Source organism: Cricetulus griseus, chromosome 2 (genome assembly GCF_003668045.3).
Source record: "Cricetulus griseus strain 17A/GY chromosome 2, alternate assembly CriGri-PICRH-1.0, whole genome shotgun sequence".
Lineage (NCBI taxonomy): Eukaryota > Metazoa > Chordata > Mammalia > Rodentia > Cricetidae > Cricetulus > Cricetulus griseus.
The window spans coordinates 437,911,339-437,932,181 of NC_048595.1; the positions used below are offsets into that span (position 1 = coordinate 437,911,339).

At 46.8% G+C, this 20,843-nt stretch overlaps 1 protein-coding gene across 6 annotated transcripts in view; it reads left to right on the top strand.

Moving 5' to 3' along the window:
- The window catches only part of Armc9 (armadillo repeat containing 9), a 119,666-nt gene that overhangs the window by 82,004 nt on the left and 16,819 nt on the right, over positions 1–20,843 (top strand). For all 6 annotated transcript variants that reach the window (XM_035441092.1, XM_035441096.1, XM_027397446.2 and 3 more), the window contains exons 20-22: positions 8,971–9,075; positions 14,476–14,591; positions 19,296–19,432. In XM_035441092.1, coding sequence (XP_035296983.1) covers positions 8,971–9,075; positions 14,476–14,591; positions 19,296–19,432 — 358 coding nt within the window. The remainder of the gene's footprint in view (positions 1–8,970; positions 9,076–14,475; positions 14,592–19,295; positions 19,433–20,843) is intronic.

Sequence of the window (20,843 nt, forward strand, 5' to 3'; positions counted from 1 at the left end):
GATAGCAGAAAGTCTAGGTCCATGGTTCTCAACCTGAGGGTTTCGACCCCTTAGAGGTCAAATAGCCCCTTCATGGGGGTCACATATCAGATATTTACATTTTGATTAGTAACAGTAGCAAAATTACGATTATAAAGTAGCAATGAAAATAATGTTTTGGTTGGGGTCACCAAACCGTGAGGATCGCAGCATTGAGCAGGTTGAGAACCACCTCTCTCACGCAAGCTGTCTGGAACGGCTCTGCCTGAAGCTGTGCTTTCAGGAGCTGGACAGTTCACTGCAGTCATCCCGTAGTTTCTCAGGATGTCTGAGGAGTGTCCCAGACAGCAGGTGCTGGCCTAAGTACGTCTCACTAGCTCTTTGACTGATCCGACACAAAGGGAGAATTTAATAGCCAACTAGGGAGTCATGCTGCCCATTCTCCAAAGCCATTGCCTAGCAGCATGTGTATCATGAGTACTTACAGTAAGACTGTTACGACTTTCCGATGAACAAGGAAGTGATTTCCACAATGCTCAACACCTGCCCAGTGCCCCAGTGTCATTGTCTCCCGGTGTGAGGAGCTGAGAGCATGCTGCCTCTTGCCTCTTGTCTACCCCAGGTGTGGCTTCTACAGAGCTCCTCCAAGGCAAACAAGCTCCTTGTGCCCTCTGACCTCATTGAAGCTTCTGCTCTAGTCACTTCTGGTTCTGTCAAGCCTCCAAGTCACCTCTGATTCTGTGTATTAAATATACTGCTGGCTCTCCACTCTCCCATGGCATCATTTCTTACCCTGTTTTGCTTGGAATTCAGGGTTTTGGGTAACTGAGCAAATTGAGCAGTAGACTTGATGTCAGAAACAGGGTGTTAGTCTCCGTAGTTTCTACTTGTGGCTGGTTATTGGACTGGCCCTGTTGTCACACTGGCTCAGGAGGAAAGCTGCTACAAATGGAGATAGGGCCCTTGTACTGGGGAAGCCTGCAGATCACACCACCAAGCCTGGTCACCTTGGTCCACCCTTGCAAGCTCTCCCATGTGGAGGGTTTTCCTGTGTGTTTACAAAGAGGGTGGCTTACAGCTCAGCCTGCTGGGAGCGGTCTCAGGTTCAGACGCTCGCTCGCTCTCGTCAAAGTCTCCAATTCCTTCAATTCACACTGGAGACGCTCACTTGAGTCCTTTCTGCTGCCTGGGTTCTATCTTGGAGGAATCTGAGTTTTCAAATGCATTTAGTGGTCAACCCTAGTTCTGTTTTCAGGCCAGCTGCTTAGAATCTGGTTTGTCTAGAGTATTATGTATCTAAAGCCTCCAGTTAAGAATCTTGTAGTGGCATAAGATCATGGACGGCTGTGGGGACGCCTCGTCTTAGAGCATCAATTCATCTCAGCTCGAGGGCTTTTTTCTTTCTTCTTCCTAAGGCATTCTTAATTCTTGGAGTAATTGTAATCACTGCACTCTAGTACCTGGTACACTCTGCCCCAGAACATAAAGGCAGTAATTTTAGTAAAATTCCTCCAACAATGGTATTTAAGACCCACCCTAAGGAGGCATTTATTCTCCAAGCATTTCCTTGTTCACCGTTACCTTCCTTCCCAACATGGATTTTTAAACACTCTTTTTTGTGGGCATTCATGAGTCACTCAGAGACGCTCACCAGGCAACCAGCTCATGGATTCGCCTGGCTATGAACCCAAGTTCCTGCCAAGGAAGCAGCCATACCTATATTAAAGATTTTACAGGGCTGATTAACTGATTAGAACTTTGTGGTTGTGGAGAGTTGGAATGTTGCAGATCCAAAGCAAAATGATCTCCTGCTATCTTCAGTTTCCTCCATTGCCCATCTTTGTGTCTGACATGACATCGCCATAACTAACAGGTAGATCCTGTTGGCACTCTAGCTCCAACGAGCTCCCACAATTTGTCCTTCTGGGTCTGAGTTACCTCACTCAGGATGATTTTTTTTTTCTAGTTCTATTCATTTACCTTCAAATTTCATTTTTCAGTGGCTGAGTAATGTTCCATTGTGTAAATGAACCACATTTTCTTTTCTTATCCATTCATTGTTAGGCATCTAGATTGTTTCCAGTTTCTGACTGTCATGAGTAGAGCAGCAGTGAGCATAGCTGAGGAGGTGTCTTTGTGGTAGGATGAATCATTCTTTGGGTACATGCCCAAGAGTGGTGTAGCTGGGTCTTGAGGTAGATCAATTCCCATATTGCACTCCTGCTAGCAATGGGTGAGTGTTCCCCTTACTTCACATCCTCACCAGCAACAGGTGTCATTTGTTTTATTGACCTTGACTGTTCTGACAAGTGTAAGGTGAAATCTGAGTAGTTTTGATTTGCATTTCCCTGATAGCTTTTCAGCTTTGGAGACTTCCTGTTTAGATCTGCGTCCCACTTTAATTGGGTTGTTGGTTTTCTTGATATCCAGTTTTGTTTTGTTTTGTTTTTGAGTTCTTTATAAATTTTGGATATTAGCCATCTATTGGGTGTATAGGTGGAAAAATCTCTTCCCAGCTGGTGGTGGCACACACCTTTAATCCCAGCACCCAAAAGGCAAAGGCAGGCAGATCTCTTGAGTTTGAGGCCACTCTGGTCTACACAGAGAGTTCCAGAACAGCCAGGACTACAGAGAGAAACCCTGATTGAAGGGGAAAAAAAAAAAAAAAGCCTTTCCCAACCTGTAGCCTCAGCTCTGGCTTTGACAGTCTGCTCTTTCTGGCAGGCACAGCTGGCTCTGCTGCACGGCCTCCTTTTCACTGGTGTGTGATTCTCAGAAGTCACAACAGTGACTGCTCTGTAGCTGCACAGTTCCACAGCATTTTAGAAAGCAAAGGACTTAAGAAATATTCTCAGTTGATGAGCCGTGATTTTAAAGGAGGCAGCCAGGTAATCCCATTTACCATATGGGAAAACTGAGAATTGAATCTTCCTGAATTAGAAACTCAGTACAGAGCTATAAACCAAGAACATTGTGCATGGTCATTGTGTTCCCCAGATGACAGGTAGTGTTTGCTTGCATGTTGCAGTAGAGAAACTGAGGCGGGGGAAGCAGCTTTTCCACATTGTATTTATTTCAACCATAAGCCCCCGTTCTTTCTCTCATCTCATGCTAACATCATTGGGCTGCAACTGAAGGTCCCTCACCTTGATGTGATGTGCACATTGGCCACCAAATGCAGACCTGCCCTGTTTGGGAAGGTTGGAGAGAGCTTTCAGTTAGCAAAGGATCTAATTATACAGTATTTTTAGGGCTGGGGATTTAGCTCGGTGGTAGAATGTTTATGTAGTGTGCACAAAGCCATGGGTTCAAACCCCAGCACTGAATCCACCAGGTATGGCCGTACATACCTAGAATCCCTGCACCTGGGAAGCAGAAGGATCAGGCCAGCCTCGGCTACATGAGCAGGGAGGAGAGCTGGAGAGATGGCTCAGTAAGAATGCATATTGCTCTTACAGAGGACCCAAGTGGAGTGCCCACCTCTCTCACTGGGTAGCAAATTCACGACCACATGTAATTCCAGCTCAAGGAGGCGCCCCGCTCACGTGCACAGAGTGTGCATGAATGCACGAGCACACATGTACACACACATAATTAACGTTTTTAAAGTACTTTCAATTTTTAAAAAAGTTTTTAACTTGTTAATTTTAAAAAACAAATTAACTGAATATTTAAGTGACTCTTACTAGCTTGCTTTGCAATCGTTGCAGTTAAGGAGTTCTGTTGGCAAGTTTGGGTATGTATAGGTTGATTTGCAAGTGAATGGGTCTTACATATGTTCTTGTTGTCCAGGGGAAAGCAATACTTCTGCAGGTATTGGCTGAGGTCAGCCATCGAGTTTCTTTGTCTTTGAGATGGAATGTGGACTTTTGTTGTTTCTTGGTGTTTCATTTTCCCTCTTGGCAGGGAAGTGGTGTGTCACCAATACCTCATGGATTGGTGACTGTGATTCACATGCCCATTTCCAGCTGAGGCCTCCAAGGCTCGTTCCCTAGAGAGGAGGTGAAATACTACCTGGCCCACATGCCTGCCACTCACCAGACCACAGAGCCGCTGCCTTGGTTCCCAAGGAGCAGTCACTTTCCTGAAATAATCACATAATGTACACATGCTATTTGATCCCTAAGGTGTTACTATTTCTGTAAACTCAACTTCAAGCCAAGCACCATAAATCTTACCCCTCCCAGAGGTGACCCCGGCCTAGGGGTTTGTGGATAGCATTACCTTTGGGGAACTCGGAGTGAAATTTCAGGATGACGGGTCCTCTGCTGCTTGTAGCTGCCCTCACTGTGAAAACTGGATCTGGGCCTGGACTAAGTTCACAGCGGTGACGAGAGCCTGCTTTCTAGGTTGGACAAACATGGATTCTCGACCTGTTACTAGACAAAAACACAGTAAAGAGAAAAGAATGCAGCTGTGTATTCCAGACTATAGTCTTGGCCATCTCTCCCTTCACTCACTGGGCCCTGTGGAGCAGTCACAGCCAGACAGCAGGGACCCTAGGTCCTTAAGAGACCCAGGTAGTCCCCACTGTACATCCTCAGAAACGGGCTTTTTCTACAGGGCGTTATAGGCTGAATTAGAAAAGCCTAGACAGAAAGGACCTGCCCGAGCGGAAGGCCAGACTCAAGGCTAGACTATCACTGTTACTCTCCAGGCCTGAGTTTCCCAACCAAACAGGTAGGTCAGAGGACTCCCCACTGAGTCACATGAGAGGTAAGGAATAAAGTGCTAAGGACCTCTGAGGTGACCTCCTCGGCTTTTCTTGAATAAGTGAGCAACCACTCAGTGCTTTCAGATGGAAGCTGATGGGATGGTGTCACCTCAGCAGCCCACACATGACGAAAGCAGTGCTCTTCATGGCTAGCTCTGGAACCCGTCACAGCGCTGCTTCTGGCCTCCCTGTAGAGGCCACCTGGGAAAGGAGAATCCCCTGCTCTTAAGTCAGCTCATCCCTAGCTGATAACCTCTAGTAGCGGCAGACAGTTCAGGTCAGGCGGCCTCATTGCAGGGTCTGGCTCTAAACCCAGCCCTAAGCCCACATATGACCCTTTATCCGAGTCAGAGCTGATTTACCCATAATCTGATCCACCAAAGACAGGGAATCCACTGGGTTAGTCAGTAACAGAGATCATTTGAGGGATGGGGAGATTTGCTTTGGCTCATGGTTTCAGAATTGCCATTGCTTTGGGCCTGAGGTGTCATAGAGTATCATCACAGAGAGAGTATATGGCAGAGGCTGTTTCCCTTGTGGCTTCCAGAAAACAACAAGGCATCACCCCCCAAAATACACCCCAGTGATGACCTCCCTCCACCTAGGCCCTGCTTTCTAAAGTTCCCAGAACCTCTCCAAATAACATCTCCAGGACAAGGTTCAAGCCTTCAATACATGAGCCTGTGGGGACATTTTGTATTCCAACCATAACAACAACAACAACCAAAAAAGGGCATCAAATAAGCATGGGCTACCCATATTTTCAGAACAGTGCTTCCTTTTCCTGGTGGAAAGTTTAAGGGAGCCATATCCAGCCATTGGGCTGTTGGGTGTCCAAGGAATCAATGGCAGATTGGTTAGCCTATCTTTGGGAGCATTGTCACCAGGGATAGAAGTAGCAGGTGGCTTGGGGCTCCCCTCCCAGACTGTGCCACACTTGGTCACCACCATGCCTTGCTCATTCTCAGAGCCAGCCTGCTCCCTCTGTCTGCAGTCACCGCAGGTCTAGGCTGCTTCACGTTGCTCTTTGTGATTTAACATACAGAGGACCATCTGACATGGAAGGAACTCTTGGCAGGAAATAAAAAAGGCTGCCACACACTTCCCCTGTTCATACACAGCACAGTGATGTCTTCAGTCAGCCTTTGGTGTCTAAATTCTGTACCTGAGGATTTGGCCAATCACAGATCAAAAATACCCATAGGGAAATTTGTATTTGTACAGAATACATAAACATTTTCTCTCTCTGTCCCTAGGCAGTATAGCTAGTGTTTAACATATGTCTTACGGTGTTCTTTTGTCAAATACCAGTTGGAAGCTAGCGAGGTAAGATGACGTGGACTTACAGTCTTGGCTATTTTGAAGGGGCACTGGAGTCCAAGAGTTCAAGACTATGCTGGACAACATGGAAAGAGTCCAGACTCAAAAGGGGTGGAGCAGTTGGGAACATTTACATGGGTCTGTTTCTTAGTCCTCTTCTGTTTTTAGTAAATCTGTCTGTTCCTCTGCCAGCAACATACAATCTGGATTACTCTGGCTGGCCAGTAACTCTGGCATCAGAATCTCTCCCCCTCCCCCAAATCCTCCTTTTTCAAAATTGTCTTAGCCTGTTGTGCATCATCTGCCCTTTCATTTGCTGGGACTCAAAGATATGTGCCTCACACCCAACTAAAAATTAAATCTTAGCTGAAATTTTTTGTCTGTTAGTTTCTTATATGAGACAGGGACTCACTACATAGCCCTGAATGGCCTAGAACTCACTATGTGGCCAGGCTGGCCTTGAACTAATGAAGGAACCACCTACCTTCAAGCTGGGCATAAAAGTCATCATAAGACACAAACAACCAAACAAACTTGACTAAGAAGTCAAGGCTCACATTGGCAACTTAATAGAACTTTCCAGAAACTCAATCTGCCTAGGGCGAGCCACACTATCCCCTTTCTCCTATCACACAAGCATTGCCAGAATGGAAGGTTCCATGATCAATGGCCCAGGGTGGGAATGGCTAACACAGAAAAGACTCTGTGGGGGCTTATGTACCTCTGAGGGAGCCTTGTCACAAGGCCCTGACCCTCTGCCCTCACCCTGGTTGGTTGACAGGGATCGGACACTGAAGCAAGTCACCTCAATACCCCTTGAGGACAGTTTCAACACCAAGCCTGGAACCTTGCAGCAAGGTGTCCAACCTTTTGATCTCACTGGGTTCCAGATGGATGGCTCCTGTTATTTCTGCAGCTGTAGGTAGATGGTTCTGATTCCCTCCTAGGCTTCCACTAATAACCCTGACAAGAAAGAATAGGATGGCCTCATTATTACTCAATATTATGCCATCAGAGAGACACCAGTTTACTGACACATGGGACTAGCAGCCTTTCTTCTGTGTGGTGTCTACTCGCTGGGCAGTGGGGGACTCTGCACTGACCAGCACAGATGAAATGCCCCTCTGCTTGGCTTTGTCTGGTGAGAGATGGAGACTTTTCATCAGTCTTGGAGGGCAGAAGCCTAGGAGTCAGAGGCCCTTGCTGGCATGGTTGGACACTGGTCACAGTGTTTTTTCTAAGGTAGTTGTTTTCTAAAACATGTCTGACCTCTTAGTGTCCCCCTTTCTTGTCCCTTGGCTAGAGGGAACAGGCGTCAGAGAAACTTGTCTTCCCCATTGACATTCTGGTTGCTGGCTTCTTGGACACCAAGTCTGACAGTTGGGTGGGTGGGGGTGTCCTGTTACTCCAGCTCTTTTTCTCCATCTCTCGGGGTCTTGTTTTCTACATAGCATCTAGGATTTTAGTTGCACTTGGTAGCAGGAGAAGGGGAAGTATGTCCACCACCTCTTCCCAGAAACAAAACCACCTTCTCTTTTGCTGAGTTGTTCTGTTGTCTCTTGAATCACTGAAATTCTCATTGTCAACTGGCTGCCACACTGACTACTCCCTTGGGTTAGGAATCCCTTCCCTGAAACCAAGCCTGAATCAGCCACTTGCAGTTCTTAGGTGCCTTTGTTTGCCCAGTCCTATTGGCCTTTCACCTTCCTGCACTCCAGTGATAGCTCTTGCACTTGGCAGGGTTCATTCTTGAAGGTGTAGTAGACCTCAGCCTCAGTGGTGTGTGTGCATTTTACTGCAACATTTTCCAAACAGTAATGTGCCCTTTGTCATTTCACTGTGTGTGTGTGTGTGTGTGTGTGTGTGTGTGTGTGTGTGTGTGTGTGTGAGTGTGTGTGTGTGTGAGTGTGTGTGTGTGTGTGTCTCTCTGTGTGTGTGTGTGTGTGTGTGTCTGTGAGTGTGTGTCTGTGTGTGTGTGTGAGTGTGTATGTGTGTGTGTCTGTGTGTGTGTGTGTGTGTGTGTGTGTGTGTGTGTTGGAGCACACATGTGTGCTGTGAGTATGTATGACAGAAGAGGGCAGTGGGTGTCCTTTATCACTCTGCCATTCCTTTCAGGCGGAGTCTCTCCCCAAACCTGAAGCTCTCCTTTTTTCTGCATAAGCTAGTAGCAGGCAAGCCCTAATGATCCTCGTGTCTCTGCTCTCTTCCCTCCTACAGCACTGGGTTATAGGCATGTGCAGGACTGTAGCCAGCTTGTTTTTTAGGTGCTGAGATCTGAACACAGCTCCTCATAGTTATACAACAAGCACTCAACCATTGAGCCATCTCTCTGGACCCACTAGTTCAGTGACTGAGACCAAAGTGCTGAGCTTTCTTATGACCTGTGAACACCAGAGAACAAGCTTGTCATCTGCCACCTCACAGCCTCACAAGTCCTGTGTATGTGGAAGTGTCTTCCAGTTTCTGTGATCCAGCTGCTTGGTTTTTCACTTGATCCCTTGACCTCTCAGAGACAAAGCTATCTCTGCTGTGAGAGCTGCAAAGGGGCCTTTTAGACCTCTTCATGTCTGCATGTCTTCATGTCTGTAGCCATGAAAGTACCTCCTGAGTGCCTAGCTTCCTCAGGGGTTGTCAGCTCTGCCCCCTAGTCTTTTTTTTTTTTTTTTTTTTTTTGAGGCAGGGTTTCTCTGTGGCTTTGGAGGCTGTCCTGGAACTAGCTCTTTTAGACCAGGCTGGTCTCGAACTCACAAAGATCTACCTGCCTCTGCCTCCCAAGTGCTGGGATTAAAGGCGTGTGCAACCAACGCCCGGCTTTCCCCTCTAATCTTTATGGAGAGGTTGTGAGCAGGAGACAGATAGCTTCTGAGACCTCATTTCCCAGCAGCTGCCTGCACACTTTTGGGGGACCGTGGCTGGATATTTGTCCAGAACTCTCACCCCTGTCTCCTTTGAAACAGGAGGATCATGACATCATGGAAGCTGACCTGGACAAGGAGGAACTGATTCAGCCCCAGCTTGGAGAGCTCTCAGGCGAGAAGCTTCTAACCACAGAGTACTTGGGAGTAAGTGCACATGCTGGAAGTGTCCTGGAGCAGGACAGGCAGAAGGACAGGCATGATTTAATGCCTTCCGAAACACAGGGTTCAGTAGGGCCTGGGTTATGAAAAGGCCTGTGTTAGCCGGTTGCTCTCAGTGGCCCTGAAGTGCCTTGGAGAACCTGTCAGAGATAGACCTCCTGGTGTCTGGAAGTGGAGTTGGGGAGAAATAGGAACAACAGGGCCTGCCAGGAGTCCTCACAGTGTCTACAGCGTCACCCATGGTAGTGGTCAGCCCCAGCTGAGTCTTCTCATTTCCATGTGTGGTAGAACCTGAGGTCGAGGGCAGCCAGGGGCCACCTCATGAAACTCTGCGGGTCACAGCAGGGATGTGGATTGTAGGCTGCATAGGCACTAGGAAACCACAGGAGTGAGCGTAGGGGAAGGACTCGGTTGAGGATGCGCTCATTTGATAGAGGGCCTGTGCAGCATGCATGAAGCCTTGCGTCCCATCCTGAGCACCGCAACCTTGTAATCCCAGCACAGAGGAAGTGGAGGTGAAGAAGACCTGCAGTTCAAAGTCATCCTCAGTTACGTGTGAATCTGAGGCCTGCTTAGGCTATATGAGATGCTATCTCAAAAATATTTTACCAAAGTATAAATAAGTAAATTAAAACATATCAACTTAGATTCACACTCTGGCTACTTTGTGAAAAATGGAGTTGGGGGCAAGAATGAAGGACGAGAAAGAAGTAAGTGATTGGAGAAAACTGGAAGAAGGCCAGCTGCTGCCACCCAGTTAGGAAAGGTCTGCTGGAGAGTACCACCGTTGTCCTCAGAGTCTATCATGGACCAGAAGAGCCCAGCCTGACTATGGAAGCTCCATTCCTGTTAGGTCAATGCAGTGATGCTGGCAGAGATCAGGAGGGGAACCAGCCAGGGGCTCCAGGTTGCTGGTGACAGTCCTGAACTATCACTAGACTTTTGTTTCTCTTGGGGAGCACGCTGGCTTCTCTGAGAGACTTGACCACGTGATAAAATACGCTTCTTCAGAGCAGGGAAATCGGGTGAGCAGAAGAGGCCAGTGGGCGGGGTCCTCTGCAGGACTTGGCAGAACACCTAGGACTGTACCTCCGACTCCACAGTGCCCAAATGCCAGCAAAGGGATTGATTGTGATTTTGTCAGACATAAGCCTAAACACAAATTCTCAGTTAATTTTTTTGGCTCCTCTACATAGTATACTGCCATGAGTGAGGTGTTATGTAGATATAATGACAGTTTTTAACAACAAAACCTGAGGCAAAGCATACTGGGACTGCCACTTTGGTTGAACATTCTGGTGGGGTGCAAAAGACAGATTTCAATTAGTAACCACAGATGATGGGCACTTGGAAATGGCATCGTTTCACCATAATCCACACTCAGAACCTCCTCAATGCATGTGTATCCCTTTGTCTATAGAAGGAATGGTTTGGATCCCACAGAAAAGTTCCACACACTCTTGCTTATCTCGTTGGTGTCCGTTACCACTGTGGAGCAGTGGGCAGTCAGAATGAGGACAGAAAGAATTGCTTATGTAGAGGTGAAGACCAAGGGCATCCATTTCCCATGGCTGCAGGAACAAAGGACCACACACTGGTTGGCTTGAGACAGAAACGTATTCTGTCATGGTTTTGGAGAGCAGAGGTCCAAACTCCTGGTATTGGCAGGGCTGGGCTGCCCCTGAAGCTCTGAAGGAGAGAAGCCTTCCTTGATTCTTCCATCTTACAGTGGCCCAGGTGATCCTTGGCTTGTGGTCACATCACTCTGGTCTTTGCCTCCATCTTCAGTGGCCTTCTTGATTTCAAAGATCCTTAATTGTATCTGCAAAGATTTTTTAAAAATATTTATTTATTATGTATCCAGATCTCATCATAGATGGTTGTGAGCCACCATGTGGTTGCTGGGAATTGAACTCAGGACCTCTGGAAGAGTGCTCTTAACCACTGAACCATCTCTCCAGCCCCACAAAGTTTTGTTTTTTTTTTTTTCAAATAAAATCTTATCCACAGGTACCAGGGTCAGAGCATGCGTGTATTTTTGGAGACCTCTAACCCCAGTCCAGGTCAGGAGCTCATCATAGAAACATGTTAATTTAAATTGTGTATACAACTCAGTTGGGGGCAAAGCCATAGTCACTGAGGCCATGTGTGCATTCCTAGTGCTTCCATCATTCATAAAATCACCCTAAGCTGTTTCTTTTCACCCAGAGTGGTGACCTGGAATTGCCAGTCTGCAGCCTGTGCATTCTAGGCCAGGGTCTTGTCTTGCATTAGTGCTCCTAGTGCACAAAAAGACTTAATGTCACATCTCATAACTGCATGAGCCAAATGAGGGAAACTATACTAGTGACTTTTACTATGACAGAGCACCTAAAAGGGAGTGAAAGTTTGTTTTGGCTCATAGTTCAAGGCGTATGGTCCATCTTGGCTTGAAGGGGAAAGTGTGTTAGCTGCCAAGACTTGGTCCATGGCAGTAGGAACTTGTATGGCTTGGTCATGCTGTTGCCATCAGGAAGCAGAGGGCTGGACTAGAAACAGAACCAAGCTATCCTTCCAGACCTGTGCTGGGGACCAAGAGCCTGTGAGGACATCACATTCCAGCCAAAACACTGGCCACAGGTCACAGGCATTTCTCTGCTGTGTATGTGCCTGGAAGTCATGCCTTGGGGCTTTCAGCGGGACCCAACAAAGGTCTCAGGCTGAGTCTGAAGATGTTCGATTTTGAAACATTTCCTCAGAAATGTTTCCTAGATTCACAGACTTCATCTTGAAGACCATTTCCCTGTTCTAGCAGAATGGTGATGAAGTTCAAGGCGCAGCAACTGCCTTCATGGAGTCCACCAAAGACAACAATGAACAGATAGAACTAATTGCTCCTAACAAGAGGTTCAGATAAGAGCTGTGGAGGACAGAAGAGCTTACCTGAGACCTGCCTGTAGTCCCTAGCATGTCCGGATCTACTATTGATTTAAAAATCAGCATGAGGACTTGAGGCAGGAAAAGAGGCAAGGTACAACCAGGACAGCTTGCCAAGATGCACAGGCCTGGAAGGGAGTTGTCCCTGGGTACCTGCTATGCTGCCCCTCCCCCCACAAAGATCTATGTATCAGAGCACACAGCACCTCTGCACCAGAGAGCCAGGCCATGCCAAATGCTGCAGAGGAGAGACAGTTACTCTTCCAAGCATACAAGAGAATAGCAGTGGTCACATCCATCATGGTGCTTGCCCATAATTCTAGTTAAGCAAGAGTATTCTGTAAAAACATACCTTGTATCTTAGTTACTATGCTATCGCTGTAAAGAGACACCATGGCCAAAGATACTTATAACAGAAAGCATCTAACTGGGGGGTTGCTTTCAGTTTCCAAGGTTTAGTCCATATTACTGTGGCAGGGAGCATGGTGACAGGCAGGCAGGCAGACACGGTGCTGGAGCAGTTGCTTAGAGCTTACATCCTGACCCAAATACAGGAGGCAGAGAGAGAAGGAAAGTAGGCATGGGTGGGCTTTTGAAACCTCAAAGTCCCCCTCTAGTGACCTTTACTTCCTTTTAACAGCCACTGGCCACCAATATCCATGTCTCAGCTAACGTCCTCTTGACTACTCAGTGAAACTTGGAAGTGTGTGGCTAAGCACAGATCTCTGGCCTCCAGGGAGGAGGGACCCTAAAGCCGAGAATGCACTGAGGATGGCATCTGATTCCCATAGGAAAGACCTCATCCTCAATAAAGACAGAGTCTGAAGCCAATAGAAAAGTCCTCCCTGCCATGACCCTGTTAGCCCTCCCCACCTGTTGACAGGTTCAGATTAGCTCATCTCTCTCTCTCTCTCTCTCTCTCTCTCTCTCTCTCTCTCTCTCTCTCTCTGTGTGTGTGTGTGTGTGTGTGTGTCTGTCTGTCTGTCTGTCTGTCTGTCTGTCTCTGTCTCTCTCTCTTTCCCTCTCCCCCTCTCCCCCCTCTCTGTAAACATATTGATTCATGGCTTTATTCTCTGTGAGTGTAAAAGCTCATGGAACTCCTCAGGATGACTTGGAGCCATGCTCCTGAACCATGGTCATTCATATTTAGCACAGAATAAGTTTTCTTTGCAGCAGAGTTGTTATTTTACATTTACAAAGTGTGATTTTTTTAAAAATCTTCATTAGGATAAATTTGTAATGTTTTCTACTGAGAGATAAAAAATGACAAGAAATATTTTTACAAGGTGTGTTTAGACAGAATTCTCTTAGCCCATGACTTCCCAACCAGGAACGTCTCTACTGGTGATACAGGAAAGTCAGTTCTCACGTGAAGGGTTTTTCTCGTTTCTATGAAGAAAAGCAGGGAAGTTAGAGGCCATTCTTGCATCTGCTCTGTTTCAAGTGTCTTTAACTCAAAATAACCTGTATGCCAAAGTGGACTGTTTTGGAATGATTGTCTACCACCCTCCACCTGTGAGACAGGCTTTCCATGTTTCTTTGTACACTGAAATTTGAAAATACTCTGATAACATAGTAAATCCCTACACTAGGAGAGCAAGTATTTAAACTTATGTGACTATGAATCAAAGTTTTCCTACTAAACTCAAATTAAATGCAACCTCAGCTCAGCTCAGTGTGTCTTCAGCAAACTGAAACTTTTCTTTGATCATTCCAGCATCAAGTGGCATAAGGGGAAGAGAAGGGGAGTCAAAAGGACAGATGGCAGCATTAACCGATTGCTGTCAAAAGACCGTTATGAACACAACACTAGGACCCTCCTAGAGCCTTGAAGCTTAGATCTCATTGGCTCTGTACCTCTGTCTCAGTGCTGTCTATTATATGCTAGTGGTCTCTTGGTCATGAGATGACTGACAGCTCCTGCCATCATCTGTAAAGTCAGGAAGGGGCCAGCCACACAAGCCAGCTACACCTGTCAACAGTGCTTTCCCTAAAATTCACTCTGGTGTCCTCCATTTCTTATGCCTGAAAATATGGTCATGTGACCCTAAGCTACAAGAGAGTTTGAGAAGATGAATTCTTGTTAACTAGACACACTGCTGTGTCAACAAAGTAAGTGTTGTGTTGATGAGGGAGTAAATAGTAGTCAGCGAACAGTGTCCACTGCTTCCAGGTCATTTTTTATGTGTACAGAGATGATGGATGGATGGATGGATGGATGGATGGATGGATGGATAGATAGATAGATAGATAGATAGATAGATAGATAGATAGATTGATTGATTGATTCTGTGTTTTCTTTTTTATTTGTTTATTTGGGGAGTTGTTGTTGTTTGTTTTTGAGACAGTTTTTCTATGTAGCAGCCCTGGCTGCATCTTGTCCCTGGAAACCTACTCCTTTTAGTCCACTCAGCTTCTGGGTAGCTCTTAGGAACACACTGTCTCAAACCTGTTTCTTACTTCCATCAGATCATGACCAACACTGGGAAGGCACGGCGGAAAGGGCCGGCCAGTGTGCAGTGGAGTGGGGATGAGCCCCTGCGTCGGCCCGTCACCCCTGGTGGCCACAGGACAGGGTGCCCAGTGTAAGTTCGGGATACAGAATCGGGAGTCTATTTTTGTAAGCTCTGCTTGGATTAACTGCTGTGGAATATTGTTAAAGTGCACAATAAAGCGTTCATACTGGAAAGCGCTTCTCCTTATCGTTTATCTCTTGAGCATGTGGGGAGGAAAAGATGTGAGGTCCCATCTCCCCATACACACTTAGGTTTCTTCCAGAAGGAGAAGTGTGTGACTTGCTAGAATCCAAAGACCAGTGTTGCCCAGGGTCATTTCAGAAGAAAGTTACTGAGCAGTGGGGGTTCAGCCAGTTTGAACTCCTGCCCTGTTGTTCATTCCTGTGGCCTCTCCCCATAACACCAGGCCTGATGCTAGTATTCAAGTGTCACAGCTCTATTTTAGACAAGGCTCTCAGAGCAGCTATGTGGCCTAGGGTGTGCACGAAGCCCTGAGTTCTATCCCCAGCACAGGAAAAAGAGCAGTCATGTCTGTTTTTAGCTGCCAGGCACTGTTCATTTTTCTGTAGCCTGGTTTCCACCTCTTGACAGAAAAATAAAACTTCAGTCAGGTCACCTGTGCTTCTGAAAGGCTTGAGGCTGAGCTGCCAGTCAAGAGTTCCTTCTGGGATTTACATGCCCCGTCTTTTCCTAAACTTGGAAGACTATAAACAGGTGTGCATGTGTCACAGAGAGCTGGCTGACAGCCTCTAGTCACCCACTCGGTAGTTGTGGCCTTATCCTAATGGCCACACCGTATTTTCCTTAGTCCCTATTGCTGGACAGTTCGATTATTTCCAGTTTTCCTGTGTGGTAACTTTACAATAAACCAGGAGGCACTGAACAGCCTGTCATGTGTAAATACCTGTCATGTAAGCTCCACGCCACAGCTACTGGGACACCCGTGTCCAGACCACTTGTTGCCAAGCTTTGGCACACATCTGGAATCTGATGTATGACACTTCCCAGCCCACACCATGGACAGGTGCTCTGAGGTCTGTTTGATTAAATACCTTGTGCTTCTGTTTCTAGGTTTTTGTTTTTAAATATTGCTACAGAAATCAGTATGTGTCCTTTTCTCTCTCACATAACCGGCACTTTGACCATGCAGCCAAACTGAGAGAGCATCTCACTAAAGAGACCCTAGCGTTCATGTTGCCTCTTCTCTCACTCACTTGCTTTCTATATGTATAACACAGCATTACAAGCACACTTGTCTTGCTTTTAAGAGATTTACTTATTGTGTGTAGGTGGGGGATGCTCTTGGAGACTAGAGGAGGGCGCCAGGTTCCCTGTGCTGGAGTCATGCGGGATTGTGACCACCTGACATGGGTGCTAACGCTGAGCCATCTCTCCACACCTTTGTTTGTTTCTGTTTTGTTTTGTTCTTTAAGACAGGGTCTCACTTTGTAGATCAGACTGTCCTGGAACTTACCATATAGCCCAGGCTGGCCTCAGACTCACAGGGTGTTAGGATTAAAGGCTTCTGCCACTGCCCTCAGCCTTCCAGACCCTTGTTCTTCGGTTTGTTTGTTGAGTCAAGGTATCACTATGAATCACTGGCTGACCTCGAACTCACTATGTAAAGTAGGCTAGCTCCTAACTCTAGGGCTAGGATCTAAGGTGTACACCACTAAGCCTGATCTTCCCTGTTTTGTATCTTGTGGTCCAGACTGATCTCGAACTTGCTATGTGACTGAACGACAGCCTTATAGTCCCATACCACCATTCCTGGCATATACAGCTTTTTGTTTGTTCATTTGTTTTTGTTTTGTTTTGTTTTGTTTTTTTCGAGACAGGGTTTCTCTGTGGCTTTGGAGCCTATCCTGGAACTAGCTCTTGTAGACCAGGCTGGTCTCGAACTCACAGAGATCCACCTGCCTCTGCCTTCCGAGTGCTAGGATGAAAGGCGTGCGCCACCAACATCCGGCTTTGTTCATTTGTTTTTAGTTTAGTTTCTTACTGAACTGTTTAAAAGGGAGTTACAGACCCTCAGTGTTTACCTCCTAAGAATAAGAACACCCTCATACAGACAGCTGTGCAGTTTCCATGATATAATCAGTACCCTATGTCCGTAGATTGAAATGTCACACTGTACCGTAAATATGTGCAAACACTGTGGTGACTAGCCAGAAGCATATTTTTAAAGAACAACCACTTAACCACACCCGTAAGTTAACAGTGGTGTGAACTGCATCAGCATGCCTTTCTTGCCCTCCAGTGAGTCACTTGCATCCGAGGGGTTGTGTGTGTTGATCTAGAACCGTGACAGATGAGTTCTAGTCATCGTAGTTTAAATGGTCCATTTGGGATAGAAACAGCAAGAGGAACTGATGAAATTCCCGCTGGGCATGGGAAAGAAGACAGCAATCTCTTCAACTTTCAGAAAATGATTAAAACCCTGGCTTCACAGCAAGGCAACCATGACATAAGAAACATAAGGGCATTTCAATCAGAGGTGACCGTGAATCTAACGAACTTAACACCTGACCAAGGAGCACCGTTCATTCTTGGGCCAGGTGACCTGTCCTGTGAAGAGACCCTAGAGTATGCTTTTCCAGAGTTGAGGCTCAGCTGGCTCCCCTACTGGAGATCATGTCTGGGAGGTATTTGGCCAGGGTGGACCTGCCCAGCTGTGAGAACATTCCTGAATCAGTAGTCCCACCCTCCATGAAGCAGTGGCTGCTCCCAAGTCCCTCTACCAGGTAGATTTAGCAAACTTTTCTTTTTTTGAGACAGGGTCTCATTTTATAGCCCAGGCTGGGCTCAAACTCACCTATCCTCTTGCCTCAGCCCCTCAGTGCTGGAATTACAGGTGTGTGTCACCACCTCCAAGTTCAACATTGATTTCATTTCTATGACTGAGGGGGTGTGAGTCCCAGGGACCCAAAAATAAGTGAGATTCCTGCCCTCAGGACTCAGAGCAAATCATGTAGGAGAAAAGACATGGAGAGGTCTGCTCAGTGTGACATGATAAGAATGTGACAGTGTTCAGAGAACCCGCAGCACCTGACAACCGGGAGTGATGGTGATCAGAATTCCTACCCCTGCTTCTTGAATTTACACGCAAGGAATTTGATTCTCCATTCACAACCACAAACCCCTTGGGAACCCTACATTGCTTGTAAATCAAGAACCTTAGCATTCCTGGGGACACTTAGTTAATATGTGCTCCACAGATTCAAGAGGTCAGTGCTTTCTGGGTCAGTTGCTCTACCCTGTAATTCACAGATCTGCACAGGGTACTTGTTACTGTGTTGATTATGAAGAAATATCTACATGCCCAGCATGGAAGCCTGGCTACCCAAGTTATGGTCAGGAACAGTATTGGAACTATGTAGCAGCATTAAGAATAGTTGGTGACGGGGGCTGGAGAGATGGCTCAGCAGTTAAGAGCACTGACTGTTTCTTCCAGAGGTCCTGAGTTCAATTCCCACAACTACATGGTGGCTCACAACCGCCTTGAATGAGATCTGCATGCAGGCAGAAGACTGTATACATAATAAGTAAATAAAATCTTTAAAAAAAAAAGTATTTAAAAAAAAAAAGAATAGTTGATGACATGGGGTGATCCTCACAATGTGACAAGTGTTGAGTAGAAAAGCAAACTGTAAAGGGGTGTGACTGGCCACCTGTGAAGAGCCAGACTGGTCCCAGGTTCTTTTAAGTACATTTCTGCCATGTTTTTTTAGACAGGCTCTCACTATGCAGCCTTGGCTGGCCTGGAACTTACTATGCCTGGCCTTGAATTTGCAGAGATCCACCTGCCTCTGCCTCCCTAAGATGTGTACCACAGTGAGACAGGGTCTCAGGTAGCCCAGGCTGGCCTGGAATTGTATTTCCTGAGGATGACTTTCACGTGTCCATTCTCTTGCCTCCACCTCCCAAGTGCCAGTTTAGAGGCACGTACCAACATGCCTGGTTAATGCAGTGCTGAGGGCCTCCTGTATGCCAGGCAGGCTGTCTACCAACTGAGCCATGTTCCCAGCCACATATTTGCATGTTTAAGAACACTGAAACGTAGCCGGGCATTGGTGGCACATGCCTTTAATCCCAGCACTCGGGAGGCAAAGGCAGGCAAATCTGAGTTCAAGACCAGCCTGGTCTACAGAACGAGTTCTAGGACATCCAGGGCTACACAGGGAAACCCTGTCACAAAAAAAAAAAAAAAAAAAAAAAAAAAAAAAAAGTGTTTTATCCAGGTGGTGGCTCTACTTGTCATCCCAGCACTTGGGAGAAGGAAATAGGAAGGTCAGAAGTTCAAGGTAATTCTCGGCTACATGATGAGTTCGAGGCCAGCCTGGGCTACTTGAGATGCTGTCTTTTAAAAATGCTGGCAGATAAGATGGCCCAGCAGGTAAAGGTGCCCACTCATCGCCAAGCCTGATGACCTAAGTTCAGTCACCACGTTCTCACAAGATGGGAAGAGAACCAACTGCTTTAAGCTGTCTTCAGGCTTCCACATATGTGCCATGGTGCGAGCACACAGGCACATGCACACAGTGGATAAATATCATTATTTAACTTAAAAGGGCAAAACTAAAAACAAAAATATGTTTTAAAATATCCATTTCCCAATATAGCCTCAGTTACAGCCACCTCCTGTGTCTCTTTGTGATGCTACGAAGCCAAATAGTCTAGCTGAATTGGTGCTCTCCAGGGTCAGTGAGAAAACCTGCCTGAAATACCTGCCTGCTATCTGTATTTAGTGGCTTTTCCCATGTTTTTCTGCAGACTGGGAGACCATCTCGTTTCTCTCCAGAATGCCCAACAAGCCAGAAATAGCTGCCTGCAGGCCCTACCAGCCACTCAGCCGGACATCTGCAAAGGGGGCAAACTTGGTGATGCTGAGCGTGGCACCTCCTCGTCATGTAAGAACACTGCATGCAGAGGCAGTCTGAGCTCTCGGGTTCAAGAATCCATGTGAAGCAACAGCAGGGCAGGCCCTGCTCCTGGGTCACAGACTGTGTGCTTTATTTTGTATGTGCCTGGGGCCATACATGAGGTGTCTTTATCACTCTCCACCTTAGTTTTTGAGGCAGGGTCTCTCACTGATCCTGGAGCCCACTGATGCAGTTAGACCGGCTGGCCAGCAAGCCCCAGCGAAGGTTCTGTTTCTACCTCTGCGGTACTGCGATTACAGGTGCATACTGCCATGCCCTGGTGTTTGTGTGGGTGCTGGGGACTGAACTCGGGCTTCATGTTTTCAGAACAAGCCTTTACCGACTGAACTATCTCTGCAGTCCCTGGGGTTGAGTACTTTATTTTAAAATAGATTCATTTAGTTCACCGTTTAGGAAATTGGAAATATTAAGACCTTGTGTTCCCATTGCTTCAGCCTCTTGCTAGGGCCTCCTTGGTTATGTCAACGTATGGTAGATGGCACTATGGTGAGCACACACACAAGAGTCCCTGAGCATATGGCAAGACAAGAAGCCAGCAGCCAGAGGGCCAGGCTTGCTCTTTTGATTTTATAGCAATTCATCTTTGAGGGAACCAACAAGATTCCCACAGTATCTACATCAACATCCTTGACCAAGTCACCTTGCCCTAGACCCCACATCTGCAGGTCTCACTGCCTCTGCACTGCCAAATGAACCCTTGGGGGGCATTCCAAACCTTACCTAAACCATCCCAGTGTGGGCCTGTGTCTCACGCTGAGCGTTCAGCCTCATGGTAGAGGCTCCATGGTGTCAGAATGTGCGGTTGAGCACACAAACAGCCCTGAGGTTGGAATGTGCTTTGAAGCAGTCAGTCAGTGAGCTAAACAGAAACTGGTGAACTGGTGAGGCATAAAAATATATTTTAGATGCTAGGCATGGGGTGTGGAGGGGTGAGCATTTTGATCCAGAAATATACAGAGTATTTCTCTTTTAATTTTCAAAAGGAAATTGAAAGGATTGTGAGTAAGCCAGATAAGACTCTAATCTCCATTCAGATAGGAAAAGCCACAGATCTCAGGAGGGGTTCTGGTCTGTCAGCTCACAGTTGGTTGGAGTCAGAGGCTCCCATGTCCACATGCTGAGGAACCAGCTAGTTACGGATCCCAAGGGAGATCCCCGTGGCTCGGGAGGGGGCACTCAAGGGTCCTTTTGGTTAGGAGCAGCTTCAGGGTTTTTGCCAAGTCACTGGTCATTGGTCATTGGCCTGCATTTGCAGCTGTAAGTCCTATAAGAATGCCTTCACCATGAGGTATTAGCTTGGCATCCAAGATGTCTGCTGGTTCTGCTGATCTGGAGGCTGAGGGTCTCTTTAGATGTACTTTGTTCTGAGGTGCTCATA